General features: G+C 36.0%; 1 protein-coding gene across 2 annotated transcripts; it reads left to right on the top strand.

Moving 5' to 3' along the window:
- Positions 1–1,577: 1,577 nt before the first annotated feature.
- Positions 1,578–21,855, top strand: LOC113544977 (cytosolic phospholipase A2 zeta). 2 transcript variants are annotated; one of them, XM_026944066.3, is made up of 20 exons: positions 1,578–1,718; positions 6,942–7,014; positions 8,575–8,711; positions 9,468–9,596; positions 11,064–11,104; positions 12,496–12,538; positions 13,793–13,835; positions 13,942–14,081; positions 14,281–14,364; positions 15,161–15,195; positions 15,752–15,890; positions 16,400–16,536; positions 17,212–17,434; positions 17,687–17,801; positions 17,903–18,040; positions 18,147–18,254; positions 19,007–19,177; positions 19,347–19,516; positions 19,849–20,035; positions 21,038–21,855. In XM_026944066.3, the coding sequence occupies exons 1-20, from the start codon at positions 1,713–1,715 to the stop codon at positions 21,289–21,291; spliced, it is 2,373 nt and encodes a 790-aa protein (XP_026799867.2). In that variant the 5' UTR covers positions 1,578–1,712; the 3' UTR covers positions 21,292–21,855. The 2 variants fall into 2 exon arrangements, with proteins under 2 accessions (XP_026799867.2, XP_026799870.2); XM_026944069.3 differs by lacking the exons at positions 1,578–1,718; positions 6,942–7,014 and having other exon boundaries at positions 8,600–8,725.
- The last annotated feature ends 1,498 nt before the right edge of the window (positions 21,856–23,353 follow it).

The following is a 23,353-nucleotide window of genomic DNA, read 5'->3' as shown; positions in this document are numbered from 1 at the left end:
AGGAAGACTTTTCAACTCTGCATCAACCAAATGAGCAAATGTACTGGGTTATGTGTTATTTTATACTATGTATGACATTATGATACTTTACTGTAAATTTTACAGTACTTTATTGTCCTTTACAGTAAATTACTGTAAAATCTACAGGAAAAAATCTACACTAATTTTTTTTTTTTACAGAGCAAACACTCTAGTATATATTTAGTAATTCAGTCAGTATAATATAGTAATTGCTCATATTAAATATTTCCAATAAAAAGAAGAAAATAGTTTTTTTTGGTTAAAGGAAATTCAGTTAAGTAGCCAATTTGCTCTCAGTTACACTTTCACAATCTAGTTGTTTCACACAACACCACCTTTAGTCTGCAGTAAATGTAAAGAATAACAATAGGGCTGTAAATGACACCAGGTAAACCTGTTTGTGAAATAATAAGCAAAATGAAACACATAATAATACAGTGCATTTCAGATAATGACCCTGCAGTAATTATGTAATTACAGTTTACATTTCATTTTTAAGCCCAGCCAGATATTCCTGCTCACTATAAGGGTCTGTCTTGTTGAATGAGGAGGCACAGATTACTGATTGGGTGTGGCTATGCATCAGAGCGTGTATCTTTCCAGTTAAGCAACAGATATTTATGGTGTACTTGTATACATGTGAAAAATGTGTCAAAAGCCAGGCACAAGTGAGTCAAACAAAATAAAACCAAAAGAAAAAAGATTCCCGAAGATAAAAGAAGTTGAACTTCTTGCTCTGCTGCTTGCAAGTCTAGTCCTTTTAGACACTTGACCTTGCTGTGACCTTGATCCTGTGTGGATCAAGTTCCAAAATCGAATCAGTTTATCTGCAGATTACAATAATAATAACATATAAACCCTACAGACATTCAACTATTATTATACTAGGACATAAGAGAGTTTGTATATTGTCAGCAATATATACAGTTAAATTTTTATGGGCTAATAAAGGGAAAAAAAAGAGAAGGAAAGAAAAAGAAAAAAGAAACATTGCACATCAACAAGCTTTTTTTATTGCTCATAACTACACTGTAACCTTTAGTGAAATTTGATGAGAACAGCAAAACACACATATCTCATGACAAAAAGGCAGCAAAATGATCAACTGATGACAAGCCTGTATTCAATAAATTCAAATAAATATATTTAATAAAATAAATAAATATGATATTCATCCGAAATGAAGGAACTGTTTCAGTTTCTAAAACTTTTTTGTATCAAGCATGCCTTAACAATTCTACAATAAATTCTACATGAACTTATACTACACTCTACTGTACAATATAATATGATACAATACTATATATAATAAAGTTAAAATTTCAGAATAAGAGTATACAGGGGTGGAATAAATCAATCAAAAAAAAAAACAACCACAGAATAAGGGCCAGAGGAAAGAAAATGGGGTTTTGTGTCATGGAACTCTACGGGTGTTGCCCGTATATAATACTGCATTCATATATACCTAAAGATGAAGAAAGCTAGAAAGAGTTATTACTATTTGGCTTGGGGCGTGGCTTCACTGCAAGCTGCAATGAGTCATATCAGCAATACATAAAGCAAGCAGTTCTTAAGGACCTCCGTGACACTGAATCAAAGTTATTCTCTTCTTATTCAGGTTTTCCTTGGTATTATCTAGACTATTTAGACTCTTTTCTCTTCAGCCAAGAGATATTCTACAACGGTTACAAATGAAGGTACTGTTTTTCTCTTTTCATTTAACCTTAGTAACTAAAGGTAATGTTGCAGTTCTGGATAAAATACTAATGGTACTGTAAATAGGTACTTTAGATAGAGGGTAATGCACACGTGTACGTGTGTGTGTTCATGCCTGTGTCCATGTACTTGTAGATTTAAAGTTCAGTTTCTGCAGTAAATGTCATATCCTGAAGGGATAGATGAGTAAGGAGGAAACAGAAAACAAAAGCAGACTGAACTCTGATGTTTTTGGAATTTGTAAAAAAGGGTTATGAAACAGGATATAAAGAACATTTTAGAAACGTAATCTGCTACTCCAAGAGCCTGAGGAGAGAGTGAAGGTTGCAGTTTCCTCCATTTTTAAATTCCAGGTGTGGTTAAAAAAACAGAAAGTAAAGAAAAAAAAAGTAAAGACACTCACCTACGGGGTAAGACTGCTCTAATGCCTTCTAACACTTCTATCAATGTAAATATATTAAATATAATATGCATTGAATATATTTGCAGCACTTTATAAAATATATACAGTACTGTGCAAAAGTCTTTTTTTTAGTACAAACTTTGTTATAGATTTTTAGTTTATGACTTCTACATTATTGATTCAGAACAGAAACATTTTAGATTTCCAAACATTAGTTTTCCAGCACAAAATTAAATGTTACAGAAAAATGTTTGTATGTCAGTAAAGAAAGCAGTATATTACATAAGAGACACTTTTCAGACAAAAAAACATAATGAAGGCTGCTGGGTTTCGCTGCAAAAATAAGAAGCGAGTGCGACAGTCAGAGTCTCCAGAAGAACTGTGAAGAACTTCTGCAAGATGCTCAGTAACACTTACAGCTCATTTCCTTATAAAACTGTACAACGAATTGTACCTGAGGCTACTATTTTTTTTTAAAGCAAAGGATTGTCACACCAAATATTGACTTTGTTTCATTTATTACTGTTTACTGCTCTTTATATTATTTTTTAAAGGAGAAACATTTAATTTCATTATTTTTGAAGGCATCTTTGCGCTACAGCTTTTCTTTGCATGTGCCTAAGACTTTTGCACAGTACTGTATATATATATACATAGACAGAAGCTCACCTTTAAACAGGGTGGACATGGCCAGAGGTGATGGGGGAAATCTGATACCTTCTAACTGGAAAATGTCTTCATACAATGCCAATCTGTACATCGGAGTGTTTTTTTAAAGAAACATTAGTTCAAGCACAACATTCTGAGCAGGCAGGTGGTATGCGGAAATGTTATGAAAAAGAAGAGAAACAATAATTGAAACACTCCTCCAGGTTGAACTGGATAGTGAACATGTGTTTACATGAGGAAGATGTATTGCTTATGTACAGTGGATATAAAAAGTCTACACACAAATGGCACGTTTTTGTGAAGTAAAAGAATGACACTGAGATAAATCATGTCAGATCTTTTTCCACCTTTAATGTGAAATTACAATATATGCGAATAAAGTGAAAAACAATCAGAAACTTTTTTAGGGAAAAAAGAAAAATAAAAACTTACAATAATCTAGTTGCATAAGTATGCACAGTAAGCTAATACCTTGTTGAAGCACCTTTTGATTTTATGACACCACTCAGGCTTTATGAGAACGAGTCTATCAGCATGTCACGTCTTGACTTGGCAATATTTTCCCACTCTTTCTTGCAAAAACATTCTAGATCTATCAAACTCTAAGGGCATCTCCTGTACCCAGCCCGCTTCAGGTCTCCCCACAGATTTTTAGTCGGATTCAGGTCTGGGCTCTGGCTAGGCCATTCAAAAACTTTCATCTTTTTTTGGTTAAGTCATTCCTTTGTTGATTTGGTTGTATACTTTGGGTCGTTGTCTTGCTGAAAGGTGAAATTCCTTTTCATCTTCAGCTTACTAGCAGACACCTGAATGTTTTGCACTTTCTTTCTTTTCTTTCTGTGATTCCCTCCAACTTGATAAAAGCCCCAGTTCTGGCTGAAGAAAAGCAGCCCTAAAGCATGATGCTGCCACCACCATGCTTCACCATGGGTATGGTGTTCTTTTGGTGATGGGCTTTTTTTGTGCACCAAACTAACTTTTGGAATTGGTCTCATCAGACCATAACACAGTTTGCCACATGGTTTGGGGTGATTTAGTTGGGCTTGGATGCTTTTTGTGATAAAGGGCTTCCAGAAAATGAAAGATTATCACATGCAGAGAGCAAATAATACTTCTTAATACTTGTTATGTATATATAATACTTGTCAGATATTCCTGCAGCTCCTTTAATGTTGCCATAGGTCTTAGCAGCCTCCTTGGTAAATTTTTGACCTGTCCTTTTGTAAAGTTTGGACGTCCTGTTCTTGATGTCGCTCAAGTGCTCCGTTTTTTTTGTGGCCTTCATGGTGTTCCATGGTACATATAATGTTCTTTTATACCCCTCTCCTGATCAGTACCTTTCAACAAGTGAGACACCATACATTCTTTGTAAGCTCTTTGCAGACCACGGCTTCAGCAGTTGGATGAAACCAAAAAGATGTGAAGAAAATCCTACAGAAACAGCTGGTCTTTATTTGGGGTTAATCAGAATAATTTCATTGATGACAGCTGTATGATAATAACATTTGAACATGAGATTGAATGTGATTGGTTCATAATTATAAATGGGTGTGAATACTTTTGCAACAAGGTTATTGTAACTTTTTTATTTTTCCTATTTCCCCCTAATTTTTTTTCTGATTGTTTTTCTCTTAATTTGTATATGTTGTAAATATACTTTGAGGGTAGAAAAAGTTCTGACATGATTTCTCTTGGTTTCTTTTTTTCATCACAATCTGCCATTTTAACAGGGGTGTGTAGACTTTTTATATCCACTGAAAAAAGCCTGGTTTGACATCAGGGGTGGGAAATATTTGAGAAATTCTACTTCTTTACTATACTTAAGTATTATTTTGGAGGTATTTTTTTAAGTGCTCTAATACTTGACCGTTAATGAAATTGAGTACTTGTACTCTTAATTACATTTCCACGAATAAAAAAAAGTACATTTTTATTTAGACCTTCAAAAGTACTTGTTACAAATGCCAAAGGTGTCTTCTTTTCTCATCCAGCCAATGACTGTATGATATATATCAACAAAATGGGCTCTTGTGCATTTTATGTACAATTCACTTTAAAAGATCCAATCAAAAATATTTTTTTTTGGCTAAAAATAGAAGTGTAACGATCAGATAATTTGGAATAATGCATCAATTTAATAAGGAAATGATTGAAATGAATCGAGGCAACAATCATGAATCAATTATTGTCAATTAGAATTGATTATAAATCAATTTGTATTGATTATAATTAATTATAAATCAATTATTATTAAAAAAGGAAAGACAGCTGGTGTGTAAAAAATAATGAATGAATGAATTAATCAATATTTTTAAAGTGAAGTGTGAAAAGGCTAGCAAGGTGATTTGCCCATAACTCTGATACTTAAAATAATGATAATTCTTTACGTCATCATGTCTTTAAGGGTAGGCCTACACCAGATTCTGAACAAAGCTTCACATATCAGTCAGAGGCTACTAAATCGTACTGTAGCAGATTCAGCGTTACTGAATCAGTGCCTTAAGAATTGAAATCATATTGTATAGTGGTTTACACTCCTACAATATTTGTACTATTAATATATGGATACTGATACTGATAATATGAGTAATAAGTATTATTATTATTTTTATTAGTAGTAGTAGTAGTAGTATCTATATAAACAATATTGATGTACAGTAATTGCCCATATTAACTATTTACTAATATTTATTGAATTCTGGATCTGGTGCTTATAAAGGCTCTCCAAGCCAAAAGCTACTTAACAGTTGGTTTTCCTCATTTTCCCATTATTTTTGATAACCCAATTTTGTTATCTTACTTTGGAAAAGTCACTAGGCTGCATGCACTAGCCTTTTTAATGTACTGGGGCCAATAAGTAAACTTTTTTACATTATTGTTTTTAATTTTTTTTTTAAATCAATTGTATCAGTGCTGCGTTTCAGAAACTGGGAGTTAGTCTCTCATGAGTGAGTAGTCCATAGGCAGCATTCGGTTGGTAAGAGTACCCAGTCGGAGCAAATGGTCAATCCAGAAACTGTTATATTTGCAAAATGATTGCTACCTAAGACATTTATTTAAAGTTAATCCAACTTTTGTAAGTGGCACTTAAAGCATAATTAAACAGTTTTATCCTTCTCATCCCTTTTCCATTGTAGCGTATGCTAAAGTGTGGTAGCAACTCTCTGTTATAGAATCAAATAATGTTACCAAGAAGCAAGGCCTCATCAGCTGAAGATGCCAGTGAATACCCAGGTCCTGTAACTTCCTGATGAAAAACTGAGCATTCCATTATACTTAATGCTAATAGTTCTTTCCTGAACAAATTCTCACCAATACAGAATACTCCTGCAGTTATTATTTTTGTTTGCACTTGCCTTAGCTGGTCCTATTTCCCAAAATGTACAAATTAGTCATTTATTCACTATGACCCTGACCAGGATAAAGCAGTTACTGAAGAAGAATTAATGAATGTGGCACACACATCACACAGCACCATGTCCAATACACATCCAATACACTCCAGTATTAATAAATGTGGTCTTTCTTTGTCCTGCAAGTTTCACATCTGACCTCCTGCTGGCATGCAGGTAAAAACTGCGTGTTCCTGCAACTTTTTTGTTTGTTGGGTCCAATGGGATTGCAGTCCCAGTGCACACCTCTATCCTGAGAAACACCTTGTCTAACTGACAGAGTCTGATTTGTGTTTGCCAATGGCAAAAAAATTACATCTATTAACAACCTATAAGACCACTGAGTATGTCAGAGATATTTTAGTAATAAAATTCAAGCAATAAGAGTGAAGAAGCAGTTACAGGGATCAAATTCTTTAATCTTTCAGAAGAAAATATTTTTTGGAATGCTTAGGTAGTAATGTCATGTACTCTGACATGACATGACATCATGCATCATATAATTAAACCCAGAGAAGGTAGACAAACTTGTGCAAAAGCAATCATGTGAAGGTTTTTAAGCACAATTAGGCCACTGAGCAGAGGTGTGTTATCAGTTAAGCAGTGTAAATATGTAATGGGTCACAGTCACAGTATTTTTTTTACAGGTCCGAAGATAAAATCCCAAAGTTAATTCCATGGTATTCAAATTTCAGATTTTCAGTCTCTCACAAATACTTATTGTTACCTGTGTGTTACAGAAGGAACTGGCGCCGCACTGGAACCTCTCTGTCACAGTGCTACGAGGAAAGTTCCAGCGTTCACATGATTACTGTAGGTCCCTTATTTAACATCTTATTTTCCATAAATAATGCAACAGAACCATGCAGGACTTCATAAATCCCCCTTGCCCCTTGTAAAAGTTCTTCAGTTATCCCTCTGGTGAACTCCCTTAAAGACTCTGTGTACTGTAGAACCCTGAAACAAAAGGTTTGCCTATCAAGAAGGGTTCCAATCAGGCCAGTTTCAGCAATCTAAGAACCTTTAACTATATTATATAGACTTATTTTTATTCATGAATTGAATAAACATTAGCCAATGCAAACAGATTTCATTAACATTTATACAAATGTCATTTAATCCATGTGATAAATTATATTGTTAGCATTACTTATGGTCTATAAATGCTAATGTTTATTAATAATAATATAATGAGTAAGTAATGTTAGTTGAGGAACCTCAGCGTAAAGAGTTACAGATACAGCAATACGATGTAGTGTACTGTAGTGGATAAACTAAAAAAAAAAACATACATCTGACCTAAATAAACTGTCTACTTTAGTTTAAACAAATGGCATGGCTGCTACGATTGAAACATGTAAAATCAGTAAATATGTGAATACAGCACTTAAATAAGCACAGTGTAATTGTTGGCTTCTGCTATTAGCTCTTATGTAGCATGAAAAACTAACTAGCAGTATACTTGCTAGATGTCTACAGACTAGACTGCTTGTAAAACAGGATACTGTTTCTAAAATGCATGTACCAACATGTCTACAGTGTGCTCTGCAAAAGGTTTTTTTTTTTTTTTTAAAAAAACATGTCCACTGCTTCTAGTTGAGGCCAAGAGTTTACATACACTAGGCTAAAGTTATTCATTCTCAGTTTTTCACAGCTCCACACTTTTCATGGTTCCATACAATTCTTGAGGCAAATTAATTAGGGAGGTACATATGTACAGAGGCTTTTAATCTGAAAAACACCATCCCAACTGTGAAGCATGAGGGTGGCAGCATCAAGTTGTGAGGGTGTTTTACTGGAAAAGAGACTGGTGCACTTCAGCTAATAGATGGCATTATGAGGAAGGAGGATTATCTAGAAAGAATGAAGCAACACCTCAAGACAGACACCTCAGCCAGAAAGTAAAAACGTGGACACAACTGGTCTTCCAGCAGGACAATGATCCTTAGCATACTTCCAAAGTTGTAACAAAATGATCATCAAAAAAACAAAGCCCTGACCTGAATCGTAGAACATTTGTGGACTGAACTGAAAAAGCGTGTCTGAGCAAGGATACCCACAAACCTGTCTGTGTCAAACCTGTGAGGAGGAATGAGCAAAAACTCATTCTTTCTCACAGGCAAAGTTTTGTTAGAAGCCTGTTGAAGCCTACCCCAAGTAAACAAAACCCTTACCTGACTTAATAAAGGAAGTGTATGCTAACATGAAATGTGTTCGAAAAATTGAGTTTGAATGTCTTTAGCCTAGGTGTATGTAAACTTTAGGCATTAAATGTAACACTGAGGCTCAGAATGTTGCATGATTAACCTGTAATGTAATGATTAAACTGCATTTTACCCACACTGTCTTACTCAGCATCATATATTCCCACAGTTTCACAGCCTGACCTCTACGTGACCCTGCACCTGCCCACAGCCTCAGCTTGTACTCTGAGAACCAGGACAATCAATAACTCCAAGACACCCGAGTGGAACGAAACCTTCCACTTCCGTGCCTACAGCCAGGCGAAGGTGAGTCAAGGAAGGTGAGGGTTCAAGTCTACTCCTGGTAATTTTCCATCCTGTTGAGCTTAGTTCCAAACCTGATTTAATAAACTTAATACCAATATTCAGCTACTCTTAGCTTCTCTTCTACCATAGTGCTGTTGAATTCTCAAATCTGGTTGAACAGAAACTGTTGATTAATTTACTATAACAACAATAGTTCTGGCTGCAAGATTTATATTAATGCTTGCTCTAATACACTAAGATAGACAGGGACCTGTGTAGTGGACATGCCACTAATAGAAATTGCAATTGCTGGCTATTCACTTGCACTTTGAAACGTGTTAAGGAAAATAATCAACTTCTAGGTGGTAATACCACTCCATCATTAAGTATTGTCCCATAACAGCACACACACTGACACATTTTTTCCTGCCATATTCTTCATGTACACACCTCAATCCCAAGCCCATGGCTTTCCATACCCAGCCGAGTGTGTAGTAACTTTAATGTAAAACACTCAATTCTCATAAAAGGCTTATAAAGGTCATTCAAGAGGTGTAACATTTTAGAGCAGGCAACACCACATAACATTACGATTCTTGTATCAATGACGTACACAAACCTGTTCTGTTAGTGTTACTTCCATGCGTTCTTTGTGTTGAACCCAGGGCCTCATTAAACACATACAAAACTACATGCCAAACAATACAGTGTATATATAGTGTAAACAAATTTACAATGCTCAGGTGTAACTAAGAGGCCTTTTGTTCTCTCTGCTAGAATATCCTGGAGCTAAATTTGTATGACGCAGACGTAGTGGAGGATGACAAATGCACCACCATTTTGTTCGACATCAGCACCCTCAAACTGGGTCAGAAGGAGACCAAGGTCTTCATCACGGATGACACGGTAAGCTCTGGATATTCACAAGTTCAGAAACGAGTTAAACTTCAAGCAGGTAATATGATTGTCATGAGATGAAAAAAAAGTAAAATTAACTCTGATCCCAATGTGCACTGATCCCGTGTGTGTTTATCATGACACACATCCCCGAGGCATGAGGGCATCACTAAAAAATCATTTTAGTGAAATCTGAAGGTTGATCCTAGAATATCCCTCAATTTATCCTACAATAAAAAGTGACAGTTTTACAGAAACCTTGATAGTAGTCAGCAAAGAAACCTGCTCAATTCTTGCATAAAGCACCAGAAATGCATAATGTAGTGCAAGTGAGAAAATGTAAATGGTACATGTAAATTACATTATTATTATTATTATTATTATTATTATTTCTATATTAGTTCATTTGTGTGCAGCTATGGTATTTCACATGGATTTTTTTTTACATGAAGAAGTGTCTTGGAGCTTCCTCACCTCAGTTAGCAGTTCGAAGAAACCATTATACCATGACAGCCAAGAAACTAAACAGAACCAAGATAAGATTCTTAAGAAATAAGCACAGACGGGTTCAGAACTGGCCACCTTCCAAAAAAAGAGCTATGAGAAAGAGGCAACCAAGAGGTCTACAGGTTTACAGTCTGTCATGACGAAAGAAGAAAGAAAAAGTCCCTGAGACACTTCTTTAACCTGGCTTGTTCATTAGGATGGTAAAATAAGCCTTTGTTGAAATAAGCTCATATCTTGACTGGATTTTACCCCCCGATTTTGATGAGAACAAATTTGATCTTTTGGTCTACAGTGTCTGCATGCTTGCAGCAGGGACATGGAAATCTGTGGACCCATTTAAAAAAATTGTAGTAATTAAAAGCATTTTAGTGTCAAGATGGGCAATGCTAAAAAATACTGACATCTGCAAATTATGTTATTTATATTTACGCATTTAAATACACTTTTCTGTTTAATCATTAATCTCTTTAAAATCCCATTTTAAAAATGGACCCCTTTGACATGAGAGACTATTTTGAGTAAATAGTGTTGAAGAAACTGTGAATAAGTCCGGTATATAATCAGTATATAATAAGTATATATACTACCACATCTGCAGTGTTGTATTAAATTAAAAATACAGAACCAGAACCATGTCATGCCAACAACGCCCTGCTGTAATGCACTGTAACACACACCCTCTCATGGCTTATTGCTTTAATACATACATAAATGATTTTAACATGCTTTAAGATTTGTTTGCACACTCATGAGAAGTATTGCATATAGTGAATATGAAAGCTTCTGGGCTGGTACAAGTTGCAACATATGTGAGTGTAGATTAAATCTAGTACACTGGTTTGTGCCCCAGATGTCATGATATGGTGTGGTGTACAGAAATTTTGTTTTTCCAAACCTGGGATAAAATATGGATGTGAAGATAACTGCATAAAGATGAAGCTAATGAATGATTGCTGGTTCTATTTCCAGATGAAGGACATGCTGTGGGTGGAATTTGAGATGACAGAGAGGTAACAGATGCTTGTTGGAGAATGACATGTGACTTACACTACAGACCAATAAGTGTGGAGGCTAACAGTGATTTTGGTGACATTTCAAATAATATTTACAATTCAGTTCATGTGCCAACAATCTACAAAACACAAAATAAATTTTTTTGCTGCAAAATACTCTATTGGCTTGCAGCGATTTACACTTACTCTAATGTATTATAAAGAAAAAGTCTATAATAACAGGTCAGTGCACTGGACAGTTTTTACAAATACGTTTGATTCAGCTAACATTAACATGTCACTGAAATCCCTGTTGGTGCAACAGAAAAGTTTTTGCCTGACATCCGGAAATCATAAGTTTGATTGCTGGTGATGCTACAGCCATGAGAGTCAAAAAGAGCAACATGTGCCGTGCTCTCTGGGTGGGAGGGATGATATACTCTCTCTCCCCTGTCAATCACAGAGGCACTAGCCAATCATGGGCATCTGAGAGCTCATATGTGTGGAAGAGGGAAGATAGCACTCTCCTCCAGGGGTGTTACGCTGCCCTGTGACACAGCATGAGCAGCGGTTCAGAAAACAGCTCGGCCGCCTGGTTTTATGTGTCTCGGACGAAGCGTATATCTAGAAAAAAATAATTTTGGAGAGCTTCTTATTTTAATTTTATAGTTCGCACTTTCAGGTGAATGGTTAAAACATTTTTTTGATGATTCATCCTATACTGGTCTTCTATTCATCCAATTAAATAAGAATATTTTTATTTAAAAAAACATGTAAAAAAACCATCTTGTTTGATGTTAATATGACATACAAGATCATTTGCATGTTATGTCTGTTAATGCGCAAATATTATACCTATATTTACAATGTCAATGCTCCTTTCACACTTCCGGCCTGTAGTGTATGAAGACCACAATCTTAATAATTTATTAACAACTTTAATAACTTTATTTATTTTTCAAATATTTTATTTATTAATAACTTTCTGACATTGTACACTGAAGTTTGCTCTCATCATAGTAAAATGGGATTTGTTCCCAACTTAACAAGAAAGAAAAATATACAGTAAATAAATACTGACTACAGTATTTATTTAGAAATTGCAAATCCAATATTTGATCTGTTCTTATAAAAGATGTCAATAATTTATATTTTATATATTTGTACATCTTATCATATTTTTATGATATTTAAATATTCATAGAATTTCTAGAACTCTGTAAAATATTAGGATACTTTTGTTTTCTTATGTGATTGTGTGATATGCAACAGTGTCTTTTTATACTGTGTGTAATCTGGGGGGAAAAAAAAAGATAGATTTAGTCTACTTATGCCTTTTGGGCTAGAATGAAGTTTTAGACATTACTATGAAGTTTGCTGATCTTAATGTCCCTGTGTTTGTGTTACAGTCCTGAAGTGCCTGGTCAGTACCTCTCTAATGGAGTCTTATTGGTAAGAACTGTTATATTTTAAACCAGTGAACAAATTAAAGCGATAATGTGATGATGATTATCACTCATTCGTATGCAGTCTAGTACATTCTTTCACAATGGCATTCAAGTTGGTCAATCCAAGCAATAAAACATGACGGGGCATGCTGTTATAGGAAAATAATCAACGACAGGGTGGTGTGATGTGGCCTAATGAAAGGCGGAAGCTGATTATTTTCCTATAACAGTACATTTGTTGTGCTGGAAACAACAAAACACAACACAACACAACACAACACAACAAACAGCACTTGTTAACAAGTGTTATCGCTTAGAGTATAGCAGCTATAAACAGTCATTCCCTCACCAGCCTCTGTTTTTCATTCTGTCCTGATGTTTGAAAGAATGCAGCTTGTCACGTTAGAGAAAAACCAAAATGCAGCTTGACAGTCGGAAATTATAGTCGGAAATGACTGTTACAAAGCATTGACACTGGAAACTCCTTCCAAAAATGCTAAATAGCTGTCTCCTTACAGAAGATGTCACCACATCAACGATTACACTCACATAAAAAAAAAAAATCTATTTATATGGAGCATCCACCATACAAGAACCTCTGCAAGTTGTTACTATAGAAACGATCATGTATTAGAACAAGCACATTAATATAAACCTTGAAGCTGGAACAGCTGCCGAATTTGCTGGTATAGAAATTGAATCATCACCTTTTGACCAATCAGAATCACTGTGGAATAATTTCATATAATTCATAGGCACTAGCAAAGCATTGCAGCATTGTGTTCATCGATCAGCAGGCTGTGTAATGCCAGATGTAGCATTTAATAAAGTACCTGGTCGCATTCAGTACACTCTTAAACAAAAAGGTTCTTCTTACGTTCCTCTAAGGTTCTTTGGATCGTTACAAGCTCTAGCTTATTAAGGCTTATAATTCTAGCTTATTATGGTAGCTTATTTTCCTGAAATAGAAACACTCTGTTGTAGGGTTTGGATAAAATCTTTAATGGTTCTAATGGAGACACAAATGGTAGAATCCTATAGGATGATACATAGAACCTTTTTATTCTAAGAGTGTATACACTATATTCTCATGAATAAGAAATTACTCCAGAACATACAGTATACAGCACAGTATAGTACGTATACTAAAATATATCTTTAATATGTTTAAATATAGGCATTTACTTATTTTTTTATCTTGAAAATAGAATAATATGGGCAGCTTTTATTCATCTCACACATTTTGCTGTGATTTTAGGCCGCCCCGTTGTCTACGCTGGAGGTGAAACTGCCCACAGACGGTAAGAAAATAAAACGTGTCCACATGTAAATCACTTCACAGTTTAAAAATTCAGTGCAGTATGGATATTGCATGGCTTTTTCCTGTGTATCGTGTGTGTGTTTTAGTTCGACATGACATGCTGTTAAAGTTACTAGGAGCGTATAAGGAAGATCAAGTGATCTCAATGAGCAAGAACAACAGCCTCATGCAGACTCTTCGCTACTACATCAACAAAAACCTGGAGACCAAGATGGAACTCTGGATGGTACAATTTATACTACATCAACGTGTCCTTCGAATTGTTATAAGATGTATATGCCCTGATGAGTTTCTAATGAAGCACAGAGCAAGAGCCAGTGCTAAAAGATACAGTATGATTTTTGTCTTTGGGTGATGGATGGATCTGGCTTACTATCTGTTTTGTTTTTTGTTGTTTACCTGTTTAATCTGTTTTGGATAATAAGAAGGATAATGAAAGCCCAACAGTAGTTCCTGTAACTCCATTTGGACCAAAACATGAATTAACACTCACACTTCCTGTGGCAGAGGTGAGAAAACTGATGATATTTAACTGATGATTTTTAATTTTCATAAATGCTAACATGTACATTAGACATAGCAAACCCTGCACTTTAAGCTCAAAACCTTCTAAACTAAAAAACACCTTACCCTTTTACACACAGTGCCAATCCAAAACCCACACCATTCCTAATCATCTAAACGCAATGTTCTGTATGATCAGAATGTGCACAACAAATTAAGTGAAGAATTTCTGTTTTGTGATTTATTGCAGTTTAATCTGAATTTATAAATTAAATTAATAAAAAACTGTAAACAACCACGCTTTAAACTGATATTGCTAGAGTCAGGTCTATTCATTTTAGAACTAGACCAAATTTTTTTTATTTTCTTCCACCCACTCTTTCTTTCAGCTTATAACAACAATGTGATAAAAAAACTGACAATGCAAGAGATTTCATTTTCAGTCATTCTCAAAAAATATCTTTCTGAGAAACAAGAACAATGAGAGGAATTGAGCTTTTAGTTTCTTGTTGGTTTTTTTTATCGGCCTTTACTGTTTTGAAATGGTCAGTTAATACAGAGATACCGTAAAACTGTGATATTTTTGACTAGGTTATCATAGCGTGAACATTTCAGTTGTTCCACACAACTTGGTAATAAATGCAGGTCTGTTGTAGGATTGTATTTCTTCTACCACATGTCCCTGTGAATTTTTATATGTTGTTATGTGATCATTTATTATTGCTATTTGGCATTATGTATTCTAATAACTTTATATTTGATGCAGGATTGTGTGTTAAAAATGTTTGTTTTACTCCACAGGAAAACATAAATTTACATTTGAACACAGTGGACAGGTACTGCTAAAAATGATTATTAATATCATACATACATCTGTAAGGCTTTTCAGTCAGACATCATGTTGACATGTTTTGGGAGCTGGAGTTATTTTTTTATTTTTTACATTTCAGTACATATCCGACAGGCTTCATCAGGTTAACAGAATGGTGGAAACGATATAAAGAAATAGTGATTAACTAAATAACAGGGATTCTCCCATCATTTACTAGAACTGATGAAGGCCCTCGGATGAGTGACAGTCGTTAGGATTGAAGATTCTGGAAATCTCATTAAGTGATTATTTCACTTACACATTCTTGCCTGGAAAATATTTTTTCTTTAATGTCTAATAATTTCATAATTGTGATTATAAGCAAGTGTGTGTGTGTGTGTGTGTGTGTGTTGAGAACCCTCAACTGCTCTGTTGTGTAAAAATGACATAAAAATGTAAGTGGCTCTGGATAAGGGCATCTGCCAAAATGCCACAAATATAAATGTAAATGTGTGTGTGTGTGTGTGTATGTTTGTGTGCATAGCGTAAATGTAAATGTGTGTGTATGTTTGTGTGCATAGCTCTGAGGAGGACATGACGGTGAGGCTGGATTTTGACATACCGGCAGAGGAGAAGGCGTTTCTGGTGAAGAGGAGAGAGGTGGTGTCTCGTGCACTGCAAACGTTTTTAAACCTCGAAACTCCATTGGATTCCACCCAGGTATGAGACTAATGTCTAACAACACACATACACAGATAAACACACACACACACACACACACACACACACACACTACATCAAATAATTACAGAAATGAATTACAACCATAACAAACACACCTCTCTGAGTTATTCATTTACTGAGTTATTAATTCATCCGACACTCCTGGCTTTATTATTAAGTTACTATAAATGACCTGGTTAGGCAGCTTATAACTTTAGAGATGGAACGAAAGTCTTATAACAGGGAATCCTTCTGTGTTTCTGTGTAGTATACTACTTCAGAGTGTTTTCTTTTAAGGAAATCCTTCCAAACAGGAGCCGAGTGGGCCTTTATTAGTGCTTGTTGACCACCATTTTTGACCACTAGGTGTCACTCTAAAAATAATTAAAAAAAATAAATAACCCTATGGAGCAAAATGGGGCGGTGAGATCTGTACTGTATTGCTAGAAATTAAAAAGAGACATCATATGTTTACCATATAAAGGTGCGTGATGTTGTGTGTTTAGGTGCCGACGGTGGCTCTGGTGTGTTCAGGAGGCAGCTCCAGGGCCATGACGGGCATGCATGGCTCTCTGAAAGGACTGCAGAGCCTTGGCCTGCTCGATGCCATCAGCTACATCACCTCTGTTTCTGGCTCCACCTGGTGGGTGTAAAAGAGCACCACAGGGACGCTGTCTTGCTATGTTGTGTTCTGTTGTGTTTATTCATTTTGCAGTTCTTTGCGAATTCTCACACAATACATTTACATTTACAATATTCTTGCTAAAATGTAGGTATGAATCACACAAGAGTTTTTGTGCTGACTGAGAGCCTATTCTATAGTTATGCTGCCAACTATATGTTTCCTAAAAATTGCAATGGCACTGTTCAGTGTGCTCCAAGATCTGGGCTTTAAGATCTACAGCGTACCTCACATCACAAATTTTTAACAAATATTTCTGGAAAAATCACACATGTAAGTTCAGGTAAACGTGTGACATTACACAGCCAATATATGATCACATGTAAGGATGAATTAATCATGTGAGAAAATCAATCAATCAAGAAAAATAATAACCAATCATGCCCTGCACGAGCAAAGTCCACTGTGTGTGAAAAATTTGGGAAACGCGCCTAAAAAAAACCAAATGTACAAATTTCACTTGCTAAAAAATTTAAACAAGTCAAGCAATATGAAGACTGACTTCTGTTGAGGACTCAAACACAGAGGTGTGTATATAGCCGGGATCTTGTGCATTGGCATTGATGGAGTTTGTGTTGCGCATCTCTCTGTCTATATATGTCATGTATTAAAGGGATTCTTTTTTTTCTATGTAAGGGCCACTGCTGGTCTCTATTCTGACCCATTTTGGTCAAAGGAAGGCCTGGATAAAGCGATAGCATCTGTGCAGAAGGAGCTATCTAAGAGTACGACCAGTCTCTTCTCTCCTACACAGCTGCTTTATTATCAATCTGAGCTGCGGAACAGAGAGAAAGAAGGCCACTCCGTCTCCTTCATCGATACCTGGGGGCTCATCATAGAACACCTCATCTTTGGAAAGGTCTGCTTCTCTGTTGGCACAGAAATCCACTTACACTGCCAGGCAAAACTTTTTTTGACCATGTGGGGCGAATGCGCAGTAGTTCCAGCTCTAAGCCAAATCACAGGTTTATATTAATGCGCTTGGTCTAATATATTATTATTTCTAGAGCAATAGCTAATCCACAGGGACATATAGACGTATAGATGCTACACATAAAGGGGTTACAGAAGCATGTGTAATTGTTGATATTAAATATTATTTTTGGTTCAGAAACACACAGGTACGCTGTCTGACCAGAGGAAGGCAGTCTCCGAGGGCCAGAACCCGCTCCCAATCTACACAGCAGTGAACATGAAGAAGGATGCCAGTGGCTGCTTAGTGCCTGGTAAAGAGTGCACATTAAACCTGTGACTTGTAGTTCAACCTGCTATGATCTGAACTCTAGTGTCATTTCTTATAGCCTTTCTTTCTATTCATTCATTTCAGAGTGGTGTGAGTTTACCCCATATGAGGTGGGATTCTCCAAATATGGAGCATTTGTCCCTGCAGAAACTTTTGGGAGTGAGTACTACCTGGGTCATGTGGTTAAGAAGCTACCGGAAACACGCATCTCCTTCCTCCTGGGTCAGTGCTGCATTTGTGTCAGAGAGAGTCTCTGCTTCACAATATCCATTAGCCACACTATGAACTATACTGTCTAACTAATATTAATCAAACTAACTGTGTGTAGGTATGTGGAGCAGTGTTTTCTCTGCTAACCTGATGCAGCTCTGGAGTGCTTTTACTGGAGTGATACCATCCTGGGCTTTCCGGCTGGGAGATAAGGTCGACAAGATCGGTGAGAACATTTTAGTATCAGAGATGTTCATCTTTACCATTATCTTTAACAGGGATGTACAAATGTTCAACAGACAAACAGCATTTTTTGCATTGCATTTGTGTAAAACAGAGATATGATTCAGTTACGCAAGAACTTGAACATAAGCACACATTTAACGCTCAGTGCACAAATAAAAAAAGCAAAACAATAGATCAAGTTCTATTTTATAAGCTTTATAAAGAGAGTGAAAACCATATTGTTATATAAAACCAAATTTGCAGTGATTAATGTGATTATTACAACTAGGACTATTCATGCAGTAATACACTAGACATTACATTAGATTTAGGTTTATTGCAACACTTGTCAGCATTTTTATTTTTATTGCCTCATGCTTTTACGCTCCATCATATTACATCTGAAAACAAAGAATAAAACACTATTTAGTCCACATTTTCTATCTCTGATTTTGTTTGGGCTTAAAGGCTTAAAGTGGTGTTTAAAGGTGGTGGTCTAGATGCTGTTGAAAACCCCCATCTTGGACTCTTCTACTCAAGAAAAATCTTGCAACCTCAAGGTGTGAACTACACACAGTTTTTTTTTTTTTTTTTTTTGCATAATCTGAATGTGGCACTCAAGATATCAGTTTGTGCATGTGCCCACATAAATATTGGCATAACTTTTTGACTTAGGTCACTGATTTTGAATACGGCCCTGCAAGTTGTCTGTCTGCTAGATGACTAAACATTGATGTTTTCTCTGGCCTTTAGAGACAGATAGCAAGCCCTTGACCTTGGATACTTTGCGAGTCCGTCCAGAGGCTTCAGTGCTGAGCAGCTTCGTGAATGATTGCCCCATCATCAGCAGTGTGTTTAACTTCCTGAGAGGATTCTCTCTGCACAACTTGTACGGCGAAAGCCCAGGATTCAACACCTCTAATGGTCAGAGCTCATTTTCCTACTTAATGTGACTTATTTACAATTTAAGTTTACAGTTATGCCTACATTGTGTACAAGTGTGATTTCCTGCATCCCATCCAGGGTGTACTGAAAATATATGGATATTCTTTCTTGGAACGAATGCTGGCTTATAAGATTTGTCCTGCTTTAGAGACACACCCTGATGCGTTTCCAAACAAGTTGACCCCAGCGGACTCCACTCTAAGCTTGGTGGATTCTGGATTTGCCATTAACACAGCTTTCTCTCCTGTGCTACGGCCCCACAGACGTGCCGACGTCATTATGTGCCTCGACAATAGTTGGGTTGAAGATCATTTAAAGGTGAGAAAGATAAGGGAAAAAAGAGAAAGGTATATTATTTGGGGTATTATATTTTACCTTCTACTTGTTTATTTGAATCCAGAGAAATTAAAAGTTAATTAAAAGTAAGGTGTAAGTGTATTTATCATATTCTATCAGTTGCTATGGATGTAATCATACATCAGTGTTTTTTATAATGAGGAAGAAAAGTAAGGCGTGATAAATGTAGCAGGATATGCTCAGATAGTCTCAGTTGTGGCTTAACATTAACCATTTTAAATGTTATACTCAGGTAATGCTAAATGTTTTGAAACACAAATTCCTAGCAAGTTCATACTGTGTGTGTTTAACAGACCCTGAAGGACACTCAGCAATACTGTAGTGACCACAAGTTGCCATTTCCAAAGATAGACTTCGACAAGTACAAATCTGAGCCAAAAAGGGAAGTGTATGTGTTCGAAGATGAGACGAATCCTGATGCTCCTATCGTGATTCACATTCCACTGGCCAACATCTCCTTCAAAGAGTATAAAGCACCAGGTAAAAGCGCTTTGTTCACTTGCTTCCTTGATTTAGAGCGTTTATTCCATTAAAAGGGAAATGATTTCCTCTGGCATCATTGCCTTTGTTATACATTTTGACTGCCACAAAAATGTTCTGGTTTGTATGTTGAATATAGATAATGCCTGGAGGAGCTGGTAGGTGATTTGTAAATTATTGAATAAGCCAAAAAAAAAAAAACTCAGAGCTCCTGAGTCAGAGATTTGGACTGTTTACATTATCTACTGTTTTAACAAGCTTTTTTTTTTTAAAAAAAAAAAAAAAGGTCTGTGACAAAGGGCACCCAAGTGGCACAATAGAAAAGCACCCCCTATCACTGGGAGTTTGAGTCCTGACAATACCACAGCCATCTGTGGCCGGGATCGATAGGTGGCGTTCTCTCTTTCCCCTGTCAATCACAGCAACACTAGCCAATCATGAGTGTCTGTGAGCCCATGTATGCAGAAGAGGGCAGATAGTGCTTTCCTCCATGTGTGTTACGCTGCCCTGTAACACAGCATGAGCAATTTGAATAGATGCATTTTGCTGGCTTCACATGTCTCAGAAGAAGCATGTGTTGGCCTTCGCCTCCTTGGTTGGTACTGTGTAACTGGTTACAACAATCCACAACAAAAAATCCGACAGAGCCAAGATGGATGTTGAAATAAACTGGACAGTTTTTTTTTTTTTTTTGATGTTTTGTTTTGATGTGCTGAAATACTTTACTGGGTCCTTATCTGGACTGTGACTGGCCAGATGACCCCTGAACTAGACAAAAAGAGAAGATAAGTGTAGCTACTTACTTTTCTGTGTTTATGAACCATCTTATTTGAAGATTATTGGTGATAAACAGTCAAACAGTTTTGGTGCAAATGTTAAGAATGAAAAGAAATGTGTGACTACTGAACCTCTGCATTTGCTTTCTGTGTGTGTTTGTGTGTGTGTGTGTGTGTGTGTGTGTGTGTGTGTATGTGTGTGTGCGCTCCTGCACTCACACTGCAGGAGTAAGGAGAAGCGGAAAGAAGGAGCTAAAGGATGGAAATATTGATGTGAGCTCCAGATCCTCTCCATACATTACCAAGAATATCACATTTAAGTCCGAAGACTTCCAAAGACTGGTGGACCTCACCTTCTACAACATTGTGAACAACCGAGAAATCATCAGAAATGCAGTGAAGAAAGCTCTGAACAAAAAAGGGCTTGTTAACACGCCCTCAGGTGGAGGTGAAAGTACATATTACTGCACACTCACTTAACCAGTGGTATAAGAAACGAAGGAAAACAGTTTACAGTTGTTGTGAATTTTATATAAATCAGTTTACAAGAAAAATATGTTTTAGAGTGATAAAATCATTTTAATCATCTCTACAGCTGAAGTATGTATATATGTTGAAATATATTTATGCTGCCTTGTGACCCAGCATGACAAAGAGATACACTGTATATGAGAAGTATGCATATGAGATATAAATTATTTAAGATTTGGAGATGCGTAAGTTTTGTCTGTAATTTGATTCTAGAATAAATTTCTTCTTAATTCAGCTATATATTGTTCTGACATTGTTCTAATACTGCAGTCAATGGCTTTCAGTCAGAGTGTAGAGAGAACATTACAGCGTCACACTGCTATAGCGTTTATCTTCTTATTTAAAAATACTGTATCACAGAAATATGGTCAAAAGACTTTTTTTAGTCAGCAGTGGGTGGTTCTTAATCACAACCTGCCCTGACATGTCATTATCAACACTTTATGAGAAGCCGTGCGTCCAGAGGTGGAACAAACAAAGAGTGCACTGTCCAATAAATCTTTTTTTTCTGCCTGTTGTTCAATGAGCATTAATCTTTCATCCCATTAAAACAGAGCAGTAAACGAACATCTAAGACACTAATAGATGCACAGCCTCCTCTGAATGTCTATTAGCGCAAAAGAGATTTTCATGTGCTGTTTGAGTTAAATGAATGAACAGCGTGATACTGCACTGATATATTTGATCATTTGATTTGCTAAAATATTGAATTCCACCAATATTGATGAATTATTTGACACTTTGGTAAACATGTCATTGCCACATTTTAATGAAATGTTCAGGGAAGCAGGGCTTCCTGTGTAGTCTTAAAGCAACTGCCTGTGTTTTTCACTTTCTATAGGAAAAGACAGTGCTAACAGGCATTGTACACTCATCCAAGCAAACAAAAACTGACCAACTTATACTCATTAAATCTTGATAAAGAGTACACATAATTTTCATAGCCTTATTGAAACATCCAGTAGTAACAGAAATTACTACATATTTTGTGTGGAGCTCGAAACGAGATGTAAAACTTCACATTCCAGCTGACGAATATTTTTAGACATTTTGGGTATATTGTGCCTTCTAAGACCCACCTACCTTACTTAAGCTATAAATGAAACGTGTACTGAAAATTTAAAAGACAAATAAGATGAGTATGAAGCTAAATATGTGAAGGTAAATAGAAATGAATATACGTAATTCTGAAGTGTGTACAATATGTCTTATGTACAGATTAAAAAGACATGGTCATGTCAGTATATTAACATTATGCATAGTTTTATATTGTATTTATTATATTTATTATTTCCATCCAGATTTTAGCGGCTCTGAAGAAGCTGTGCTCTGCTGACTGTCACTGTGTAATATGTATATATACTGTACATGCTGCAAAACCAGATTGCAAACCCATGAACATGCTTTTTATTTTTCAATAAATCTTGCAGCATCGTCCCTGAGACTGACATACAAATGAGTCGGAATCACATGCTTAAACTTGTTATGACAGCTTGGCATTACATATCAAAATGACAACTGAGGTTAAGATAAAGCGTTCACATAATTTTCATAGTAATTTTCGGAGTAACAGAAATGACCTCATGGTTTGCATGCAGCTGCAAATAACAATGTCAGTCCTTTAGATTTTCATGTATGTAATAAGCTCATGAGGTTTATCATCAGAGAATAACAGAAGGACAGGGACTTTGAATATAGAGTGGGTTTTTTTACTTTTATCACGTGTGCATGTTGATGAAAATGGGCCTTTGTATGCTTATGTTGATATTTAAAAATCAGCAAATCAGCTGTGTCAGCTATAATAGTCATTTACAACATTAACAATGTCTAGACTGTATATCTAGTGTTATTTTCATTGAAAAAAAAGGTGATTTTCTTTCAAAAACAAGGCAAGTTCTGAGTAAATTCAAATGACTCCAATTGCTTCAGTTAATGTTCAGATTAAACATCACAATTGGGAAAAAGTGTGATCTCTGTGACTTTGATCGTGGCATGGATGTTAGTGCCAGAT

This window comes from Pangasianodon hypophthalmus, chromosome 10 (assembly GCF_027358585.1).
Source record: "Pangasianodon hypophthalmus isolate fPanHyp1 chromosome 10, fPanHyp1.pri, whole genome shotgun sequence".
Lineage (NCBI taxonomy): Eukaryota > Metazoa > Chordata > Actinopteri > Siluriformes > Pangasiidae > Pangasianodon > Pangasianodon hypophthalmus.
Note: the sequence above shows the minus strand (reverse complement) of the source record. Positions and strands in the feature narration are given on the sequence as shown.

Excerpts from the sequence above, each read along its gene's own strand:
- LOC113544977 (XM_026944066.3), top strand. Across the intron at positions 13,836-13,941 it reads GGTGAAACTGCCCACAGACG|TTCGACATGACATGCTGTTA; the intron begins GTAAGAAAATAA and ends TGTGTGTTTTAG. Across the intron at positions 14,082-14,280 it reads CCAAGATGGAACTCTGGATG|AAGGATAATGAAAGCCCAAC; the intron begins GTACAATTTATA and ends TTGGATAATAAG.